This window comes from Vitis vinifera, chromosome 3, assembly GCF_030704535.1.
Source record: "Vitis vinifera cultivar Pinot Noir 40024 chromosome 3, ASM3070453v1".
Lineage (NCBI taxonomy): Eukaryota > Viridiplantae > Streptophyta > Magnoliopsida > Vitales > Vitaceae > Vitis > Vitis vinifera.
The window spans coordinates 20,546,791-20,558,022 of record NC_081807.1 but is presented as its reverse complement, the minus strand read 5'-3'; the positions used below and the strand labels follow the sequence as shown (position 1 = coordinate 20,558,022).

Sequence of the window (11,232 nt, the reverse complement as noted above, 5' to 3'; positions counted from 1 at the left end):
TTACTTGTAATTTTTAATTTTAAGAGTTATTTATGGATCAAATTTAATTTTCAATCTTTGTTCATGGAAACCCAACTCCAACACCAACCAAGGAGTCATGAAAGGATGGTTAATTTTAAAAGTTGGAAAAGTGAAAGTAGCCTTTCTCCCAAGCTCTTTACTTCAATAACATAAAATGGTATTATGATTAGTGGTCCTTCACTTGTTTCTTTTGGGTCATGTTCCCCTTCTTCTTTCTCAAAGTGTGTCCCATTTGGTGGGTCACATCCATAGATACCAATCAAGATAATTAGTGGCTCTAGACATTCTTTCTCATTGAATGGAAGCATTATGACTCATGAGCATCATTTGCTTAATTAAAGAATATTACTTACAATATGGAAGATGTCTCTTGTGAAACCTTCTTCTCCGATAATAGTTAGTAAAGAATCTCAAGCAATCTTTGAGTTGGGTAAAATTAGTACTTTTATAATAACCAATTGAATTCATGAAAATATAAATTAAAAACATATTTAAAAGTTGAGAGTTAGAAACTTCTTCCCCTATTCATATGAAATAACACAAATTCATCATCAAAATATAGTATAAAGAGGGTTCTTTGCTTATGTAAAAGTGTTAAAGTCTAATGAGGATTCTTTGCTTAAGAGAGCTATATGTAAAAGAATAAAGAGCTTTCTTTTTTTCTTTTTTCTTTTTTAACTTAATTTTCCTTTTTCTATTTTGATCTTTCTTCAAACGCAAATATTCTTTCTTCGTAGATTAAAAAAAAAAAAAAACACGTGATATACACAACATATGTATAGGAAATTGAAATTTGAGACCATAAATCCCCACATTTTTACTAAATACATCTAACCTAAATGAAATTAGATATAAAATATTTAAAAATAATTAATTCCAATTAATTAAAATATAAATTTTACTTAAAACCCATGTAAAATCTCGATGCTTAATTAATAAGTAAATATTTAAAACTTTATTTAAATGTCAATCTTTATAGTTTTTTTTTATATTCTATCTTTAGCTGTATTTCTAATTTTTTTATATTTTTAATTTATTTTTTTACTGTTGTTTATTTTAACACATTAAATTTCTTCCCCAAAAAGGGAAGGCTTGTAATAAATAATATATATGTTATGGCGAAAGAGGCAGTATTTGATATGACAAAAAATCTTGTGTCAAAAGCTATAATAAATAAACCATCCATGTTTATTAGTTCTCTCCCTTAAATTTGTATGGTGTTTTCTCCTCTTACATTTGTAGCTCATTTGGTTATTAGTTGTTTAGAAAACAGGTTTTTGAGCATTGTTTTTAAAACAAAGTCTTTTTCGTAGATATATTTTAATTATTTTTAGGGACTATTTTTAAAATTAGTTATACAAAATTATTAAAAATAAAGTACTATTTATAAAAATTATTTTTAAAAAATATTTTAACTTTTTAAATAGACTTTTATTTTTAAAAATATTAAATAATTACTTTTTTTTTAAAAAACTATTTTTAAACACTTTCTCAAACATACCCTTAAAATAGGTATATAAATATATAACTCAAACTTGTTGCGAGCACATCTCATGTTTATGTTTAATAATATGAAGTTAGTTTACATTGAAAATTTTTTCATAAAGAATTGGCATGGGCTTCGCCCCGTATGATATATTTAACAAAATCATATGTATCTCTTAAATATATAGTTCTTTTTTTTTTTTAAAGAAAACTAAAAAATTTTGTATTTAATTATTAACTGCTTATTAAAAAGGTTTAAACATTTTGGTAAAACAAATTGATGAAATTATTGAATTTTATAAATATAAACTACTTTTAAAACTTTTTTCCAAAAATATTTCTTATTTAATTCTTAAAAATGAGTGAAATCAAGACTTGCATTTATAATCTTTGTCATTAACAATATTGATTTGTAGGGGTGCAACTTGGGTGGGATGATCCAACCCAACACATTTTTAATATTCAAGTTGAGTTTGAATTAAGTTAAACTTAATTTAGGTATGACTTGAACCAATGTTTAAACAATTTAGGCTTCGAACCTAATTTAATGTTTTTATAATTTTTATAATATTTATTATATTATATAATAATTTTTTTTTCTTTTTTCTTTTAAATGATACATAAGTTTATTTTACATTTTTATTGTTATCTTGAAGTTTTATTTTATTTACTATTTAAATTTTGATATAAAAAAAAAAAAAAGTTTTTAAAAAACCACATATAGATTTGAATCATACAACCTAATTAATCCAACTAACTCGAGTCTAATTCGATCGAACTCGAATTAACTGGACCAATTAAAAGTTTAGCTTATATTAATCCGAATTCAATCAAATTTTAGGAAAACGAAGTTGGATTGCAATTGTATTTTTCTTTGAACCAAAAATAATATGACTTTTAGGATCATTATCAAATTCATCTACTTTTATAACTTAATTATTTCAAATTTTAATTATTTTTTAGTATTCCTATTTTCCATTTTTTTAAAAACTTTATATCATACATCGAATGATAAAGTAATAGAAATGGAATATAAAACTCTCGTTTTCTTCCTGCATGTATGATATGGGCCCATTTTATTTTTATTTTATTCATAGTTTTATTTCATATTTTATATTATTATACACATATAAAATACCTTTTCTAAAAAAATCCTCACCATTCAACTATTTTTCTCTTCTATGGGACCCACTAAAAATATGCCCATCAAAATAAAACCTTTTCTTTTCCATCATAACATGGACCCCACCTCTCTTCTTCATTCACTCTATGACGCCCACTCTACCCTTTCCCAGGGAAGTGACTTTTCAAACTAAGGCTCTATGGTATGGGGCTGATTTTGGGACGAGAGCAGTGAGGTGAGGTTTTCGACACTCTAGGGATCTCTCTAGGTTGCTAGGGTTTTTGAAGCAATTTTCTATTCTTTATTTTCAGCAACTATGGATGGAGGGTTTAGAGGTTTGTTTGGAACTCTTTCCAACGGGCTTTGGAACTGTGTCTTTGAAGATTTCTCTGGGACTGGTGAGGTTTCTTGGGCTTTGTTTGGTGGGTTGTCTGTCTTGGTTCTCTCTGGTTTAGGGGTTTTTGCCTTCATAGAAAAAGAAAGTGGAAGATCAGAGGAGGGTTACAGTGGAGAAAAGGAGAAAGGGAGTCGTAGAGAATAGGGAAAAGAAAGAGCTAGAAGAGAGAATCTGTGGGCCGGGGATTGGAGGCAAAAAGCTGATGAAAGGCCTCTGCAAGGGGAAGAGGGTAGCGGAGATGTTTGGAGAGCTATAGGTGGAGAAAAGAAGGAAAAAAAAAAAGCTGGAAAAAGAAAAGGAATGATTGCTGCTGAGCCTCCCTTGTCCAGTCATGTCCTTTGTTTTTGACCAGTCAACGCCAGGGAGAGAGAGCCTGTGTCATGCCTAATAAACCAATAAGATGCTAACCAACTTGGTATCTTAGCCTTATAGGATATTCATGAACATAATTCAATATTTTATTTTTAAATTTCATTTAATCCATTGTTAAGAATATGAAAACCCTACATTATGATCATTTTTGTAACTAACTTTTTCTTATATCTTTTGTATATTAATTAAATATAAAAAATATAAATATGTTTCAAAAAATCATACAGATGTCATCATTTTTTTATATTATAAATATATTTTAATTGTTTTCAAATTTTTTTAGGGATTATTTTAAAAAATAATTGTGTAAAATTATTAAATATAAAATACTATGTATAGAATTTTTAAAAAAAAAAAAAATTTGAAAATATATAAAATAAGTTAAAAACAATTCAACTTCTTAATCAATACTTTTATTTTAAAAAATATTAAATAACTGCTTTTAAAAACAATTCTTAAACACTATGTTTTGATAAATGTTTTCCAAAAAGTTAGTATATATCATGTTTTATAATATGAAATTAATTTACATTGGAATTTTTTTTCATAAGGAATTGGCATGGGCTTCCTTTTTACATGATGGGCCCCCAAAATTAGGAATCAAGGGAAGGTACATGCTTCCTTAAGATAAATGGAAAGAGAGATTAAAAAAAAAAAACAAAAAACAAAAAGCTTGTCGCTCTCCTTCTACTGTGTAACTCTTAAATAATGTTCAGCAAAGAAAATTAACAAACTTAATAAAAATAGATTTTTCTTCCAATAAAAAGAATTTGCATGATGTATTTAACAAAATCATATGTATCTCTTAAATATATAGTTATTTTTTAAATTTTCTTTTTAGAAAAAAAAAACTATAAAGCTTTTTTATTAAAAGTTTAACTATTTACTAAAAAGGTTTAAACATTTTGGTAAAACAAATTGATGTGATTATTGAATTTTATAAATATAAACTACTTCCAAAACTTTTTTCCAAAACAAATTTCTTATTTAATTTTTAAACATTAGTCAAGACTCGTATTTATAATTACGCTTAAAAAAATTATCATTTTTTAAACAATAGAATTTTTTTCTATTGAATTCGTATTTTTTTTTATAAAAATTATCAAAATCAATAAGACTTATATATTTAATCTTATAGTTAGTACTTTATCATTCTATTTCTATTAATTACGGTTTAAAAAAATTAGAATACTAAAAAAAAAAGTCTGCAATCATTTGCTATAGTCACACCATTTATAATCTTTATTTAAATAATATTTTTATCAGAAAAATACTATTTAAGAAAAGAAAAGACTATATTTCTAGTCAAAGCAAACCAATCTATTAGAAAAATATATGTATACATATGTACTAGTATTTTTAATTAGAAAATTTTAGGTAGGATTCTTTATTTAAGAAAGAGGAAATCATAAGCATAAACACTTACAAAATATAAAAAGAGAATTCCTTCCCTCACATATAAGTAAACACTTTTACTTTTTTTTTTTTTAATTTATTCCTTTTACTTTCCTTTAAACACATTAAATTCTTTCCCCCAAAACAAGGAAGAATCTCAAGCACCCTGTGAGGTGGGGAAAATATAAAGAGGATTATTCTTTGCTAATGCCGAAAGGAACCCCATTGATTTCTTTGCTTAAGCACGGAGGTATATACAAAAGAATAAAGAGCTTTCCTTTCTTTCAACCTAATTTTCTTTTCCCTGTTGTTTGTTCTTTTCCCCTCCTTCAAACACAAGAATATTCTTTCTTCACGGAGAAAAAAAATCAAAGATATACACAACATGACTATGGAAGACTCAGATTTGAGACCATAAACACCCACAGTTTTAGCAAATACATCCAATTGCCTCACCATCACTTTGAATATCATCAACAAAATGTCTGCTGATCATTTGCAGTTCTTGAAGAACAAGTTCATTCTGGACTTGGAAGAAGCGGAGGAGGAACACTCCGGGGAAAATGAGATCCCCCTTCTCTCTCGTTTTCAACAGATTAGAGATGCGTTGAAAGCAAAGGACATGACGGCATCTACACCCATCAGATTGAAGAATTGTATATACAACGCCATCAGCGCAATAGAAGAGTGCGTGGTGTTGTCGGAGAAGCGTGAACCCCGAAAGAAGAAGGATGGTCCGATGCATGGATACACTCTGGCGGAGCATTGGCTGATATGCAAAACCAGAAGGTTGTTGGTTCAAGTAAAGAGAAAGCTTACTGCTCCGGCTGATGCCATTATTCCTGGTATGACCGACATGGCGGGAAGTTCATCCTCCACCTCCTTACCATTTATTCCAAGACCTGACCCTAGGAATTTTGATCCCCGCTATTTTCAAATTTTTTATGGACAAAGAAATGAAATTATTGATCGACTTGATTTTGGGAAAGGATTTCAGGAAATTGGAATCGTGGGGATTGGGGGCTCGGGTAAAACCACTCTGGCCCAATTGGTTTTTACTAAAATCGATGGGTATCTACGGGATAACAGAATTTGGATCTGCTTATTCCCGAAACTGAGTGGAGATGTGGGCTTCAAGGAGATGATAAAAGACATGTTGAAGCAGTGCGGGGCAGCAGCAGTGGTGGATGATGGGGTAGAAATAGAAGTAGAAGAGCTGTTGGAGAATCTTGGGAAAGCTTTGAAGGGTAAAAGGTATTTGATGGTGTTGGACGGCATCTGGGACATCAACATCGACTGGTATTTCAAGTTAAAGGAAAAGTTGAAGTCTCTAACTGGTGATGGTGATGGTGATGGGCACGTCATCATCACCAGCCGTCTCCCCCACAAAGCAAGAATGATGGTGGGCCCTCACAATCTGTATCACATACAGCCTCCATTAAATTCCATGGAGGACACGTGGCAATTCAGACAAATATTGAGTAGGCTTAAAAGGTATAAGTTGAAATTGAAGGATGAGGTTATAGAGCAATGTGATGGCCTCCATTAGCAATGCACACATTGGCACCAGTGATTGAAGACCAGATCCTGGGAAACAGGTAATATCTGAGCATTTATGGTATTGTTGGTTTTTATTTGTTTTAATGGTTTCATAATTTATTTCATTTAAAAATATAGAAATATGATTTAGAAAATTTTATATTATGAAATAAAGGTTTAAAAGTTATTTGTTAATTGTCAAAACAAAATCCATTAGTTCAATTTTTACCAACTTTTATTTGTTAATTCATTTTTTTTTTGTAGTATAATTGAAAAAGCAATATACATATATAAAAGATCATATTTTGTTCGTATTTATATTCCTATTATATTTATAATATTCTTATTTTTTATATTATAGATCTCATAAAGTTTTTTTTTTCTTTTTTCTTTTCAGCTTTTGTTTTCTTTAGGTTATGTTTGGCTCCCGGAAAATATTAAGTAAAGAAAAAAAATATAAAAAAAAATGATTTTCTCATATTTGGTTTCACTATAAAATTTTTAAAAAATTATTAAATATGATTAAAATTAGTTAGAAATTTATATATTTTAAAATTATTTAATCTTTATATAATGGAAGAAATGAAGTGAAATGAGTTAGAAGAAATATATAAAAATAATTTTTTAATTTTAAATCTATTTTTTATTTTCTTTAATTTTTTTTCCTTCAACTCTTCCTCTTTATTTTTTTTTTCCTTATATTTTCTTTCAAATTTTTCAGGAACCAAACATAACCTTAAATTTTTAGTTTTGAAAATGTCAAATTAATGTTTTCAATTTTTCCTTTTGTAAACTCACCTCTTCCGAAAAATTGAAAATGAAAATATAAAAAGAATGTAAACAAATAGGACTTCCCATTTTTTAATATTTTTTAAGTACAAGTTGCTTAAATTAAATCTTTATAACCTCTTATGTATATTTTTTGTTTTTATTTACTTCTCACCAACCTGCCTAACAATATGTGATTTAATAGAATTTATATAATTTGTCAGTCCATATAATCATAAATTGGACAAATAATTTGGTTTTTGTTTCAACGTAGCACAAAAATTGCTTTTGATAATATATGAATCTTGAAGTAAATCTCATTCACAACACAAATTTTCTATTCTAGTATTTTTCATAAATAAAATAAATATATATTTTATTTATTTATTTTTTGGACTTCTCCCTAAATATGTCATTAAAATCAAGCTTATTATTAGTTGTTGTTGTCTTACAAAATTTGTAGTTGGACCTAATTTCAACATTTACCAACTTTGGAAACAAAATATTATTATGAAATTGGATATTTTCATTATTATTTTTATTTTTTTGTTATATTTTTTATTTTAAGGTATAATAAAGCGTTTTAATACATTTATAGTTAAAGACACAAAAATAAATTAATATCTAAAAGTATAACAACTTATCATAATTTATAGTCTAATAAAGAAAGTAAAATATTTATACAATATTTTCCAAATAACATTTGATTTATCGTGTTTTGTTAATATTCATATATATATATATATATCTATATATATATATATATATATTTTGGATTCCATAAGGTGATTCTTTTTCCTTGCCGGTTCTCTTAAAAAAATAAAAATTGAAAATGTGCCTTTTTTTAAAAAAAAAATGAAAATCGAAATATATAAACATATAGGAGTTCCGGTTTCTTAATATTTTCCTTTAAAATTATTTAAATTTATGTGAAAACCATTTTAAAGAAGATTTTTTAAAATTAAATATGTATAAAATCTTTTTAAATATTTTAATTAAATCTTTAAAATTGTTGTTACAGGTATTTATCTTGGAGGACATGTGATGTGATGGTGTTGGTCAACCTTGAAGATGATGCTATATTGGGAAATGAGCTCTTGTTAACATGGCGTGGCATCTCAGCTAATGAAGAATGGGTTTGGTTTTAAAACATAACCTTTTTATATTATGATAAAAGATTCATTTAATGAGATAGTTTGCTTTTCATCATCAGGTGATAGATGTATCAAAGCTTCATCTTCATGTTGTATTCAACAAAGTCCATCAATATATATCATCATGGGAATCAAGAGGTCGGCCTATTAGGATGATAATAGTAAGTTGAATTGCAATCACTTTCTATATATTCTATTTATTATATCAATACATTAGATTTGATTTGAGACCATATATATATATTCACAAGGTTTGGAGTGGGGATGCAATGGCTAATCAACTCATGCAATTAATCATGCACGTAGTCAGAAATCTCGAGCTTCATTCAAACCCACCAATTCTCTTATTATTACCTTTGGGATCAAAAGCTAATATTTCGTTTTCACTTGGATGGGTAAGTTAAAATCTGCATCATATATTTTTACTTTAATATTGTCCAGATTTTTTTTCCCTTTTCATAGTCATTTACGAAACTTCTATCTCTAACACCCGGTGTAATTCTCATATATTTTTTAGTTGTTGTTTAAATGAAACTCTATTGTTAATTGATTATGTTAAAATTGAATTTCTTAAAGGCGAAATCTTTTCTATTAGTTATTTAATATAATAAAATTAGAATTCCAAATAAATGATACTTAATTTATTTATAAGAACTATTTTTGCATTAAAGAATTAATGAAAAAAATAAAAAGCATCATTATATTTCTTTAAATATTTTTGATAAAAAAATAAAATGATGATGAAATATATTATTTTTATTTCCTATAAGCTATTTATTGTATATAATATCTTTTTTCTGTTTTGTTATAATGTTTACTCCATAATTTATTTTTATTGATTTTCTTCTTATATATTACTTAAAAAATATAGTAATAAAAAATTTGAAATTAACAAAGGAAAATAGTGAATAGAACTTCTTTTAAAAAATTGAAAAAATAAATTTAAATTATTAACAAATTACTTTCTCAAACTTTCTATATTTTTTTAGGAAAATGTTTAAAAAAAAATTCATAGTATTTCCTTTTTTATTTTTTTCTATCTGGTTTTCCTTGGACTAAAAATGATTTTTCTTAACTTTCTTTTTCTTTTTCTAACATTTTTTTGAGAACCTAACACAATCTCAATAGTTTTTATTAAAAGAAAAAAAAATATATTATGATGACGTAAATTAAATAATTCATCATTTTTAATTATTTAATATTTTATGAGATACTTTAAAGGTAGAGTTAATTATACTTAATTATAAATCTATAAATAATTCAAGTATTATTTATAATTAAATTAATTAAGATGAAAAACAAAGTAACAAACATTGTGGATTTATAAGAAGAATATTGAATCTTATTTTAAATTAAAATTTGACTTTTTTTAGATAAATTTTTTATTATATAAATTAAAAATAAAATTACAAATAAAAACTGCTCAATTAATTTTATTCTTATAATTAAAATTTTGAGGTTAAGACAAAGTAGTGAATGAATGTTTGATATTTTTTTTTCTTTTTTATTACTTTCGACGTAAATGATAGTTAAAAAATAATCCTTAAAATTATGTAGAATATAAAATGACAATTTTTTTTTTTATATATTTTAATCACATCATGCAAAATTTTATTATTAAATAAAGATTTAATTACTTCATTCAAACAATATATTTTTAAATTTTTAGAGATAACATGATAAATGTAAGTAATTTTAAATTTGTACAATTTCATTATCAAACAATCAAATTACATTCAACGCTTAAACATAAGATAATAACAAATACTTTTCATTTTCATTAATTCAACACTATAATTTCAACATCAATGGTGTTTTGTACCTAATTTTCAGTTTTATCTATACTACCTAAATGGAAGGAAGGTAAATTTCTTAGAAAAAACTTAGGAAAGTATGGTCTAAAGATCCCATACTTTTAAGCATATTTTGTTCCTTCCTCCATTTTCCTTCCAATAAATTAGAACTGATTGAGTTTTAAGCATATTATTCATACTGCATTCCTAAAAATTTGATACTTGCAATTTTATTCTATAATTTTATATTTATTATTATTGATCCATCCAACAAATGATGATAATATTGTAGCTAAAGACATTAAAAAATCCAATAAATTCAATCTTTTCAAACAAAGAGAATGCTAAGCCACTAGAGATTGATTCCAGTTCTTACATTAGAAACCTCAAAATTGTTCTTTACATGCTTTAAATACATTGTAGTTTCTATTAATAGTATTCTTGCAAAAAACGATTAAGCCTTAAAATATTTCATGCTTCATTAAATAGATTTTTTTTTTTCCTGAAAAAAAGGCTTCCAATATTTGAGGTCTTTCAATCCATCCACAAGATGACTTGACCAATATTTAATGAAATTTGTAATATGAAGGTGTTGGTGCAATAACCTAAAGATAAAAATAATTGCATGCATATATATAAGGTCTTAAAACGGTTTGATGCCACCAATATTACTTATATATGCATGCATGTGAGAACAAGTTTAATATACCATAGAGAATTTATTGAGGAAAAAGAAAACAAAGATGTCTCTTGACCCTTGAAACATCTCATATTTGTTGGCTTTTAATATCTATACTTGGACTCTAAACCTTATTCCACTATTTATCCTTCATGTTTTACATTTCTACGTACTTGGCATGATATTTATGATTAAATTCACAAACTTTTCCTTCTCATATCCTAGAACTAGGAACATTACCTAAGCATATGTTCGAATTATGTAGAGAGTTCTGGAACAAACCAGGAAAGGATATAGACAGGGAATGAAGTTTGCATTTAAAAGGCACCTAATAGAACACTGGTTGAAGATTATAGTTATGATTATTCAAAAAAATTTCTTCCCTAAGGTTTTTATTTCATTTCCTTACATTATTTCTTTGGTATAGAAAAGACTCTTTTTTCTCGATCAATTGCAAGAAGACTCAAATTTTATTATAGGGTAGTACATCTTCATTCTAGTATAAA

At 26.2% G+C, this 11,232-nt stretch overlaps 1 protein-coding gene across 1 annotated transcript; it reads left to right on the top strand.

The window, feature by feature from the left end:
- The first annotated feature begins 5,274 nt into the window (after positions 1-5,274).
- Positions 5,275-6,342, top strand: LOC104878967 (putative disease resistance protein RGA3). Its single transcript, XM_010649963.1, has one exon. The coding sequence runs from the start codon at positions 5,275-5,277 to the stop codon at positions 6,340-6,342; it is 1,068 nt and encodes a 355-aa protein (XP_010648265.1).
- Positions 6,343-11,232: the final 4,890 nt, after the last annotated feature.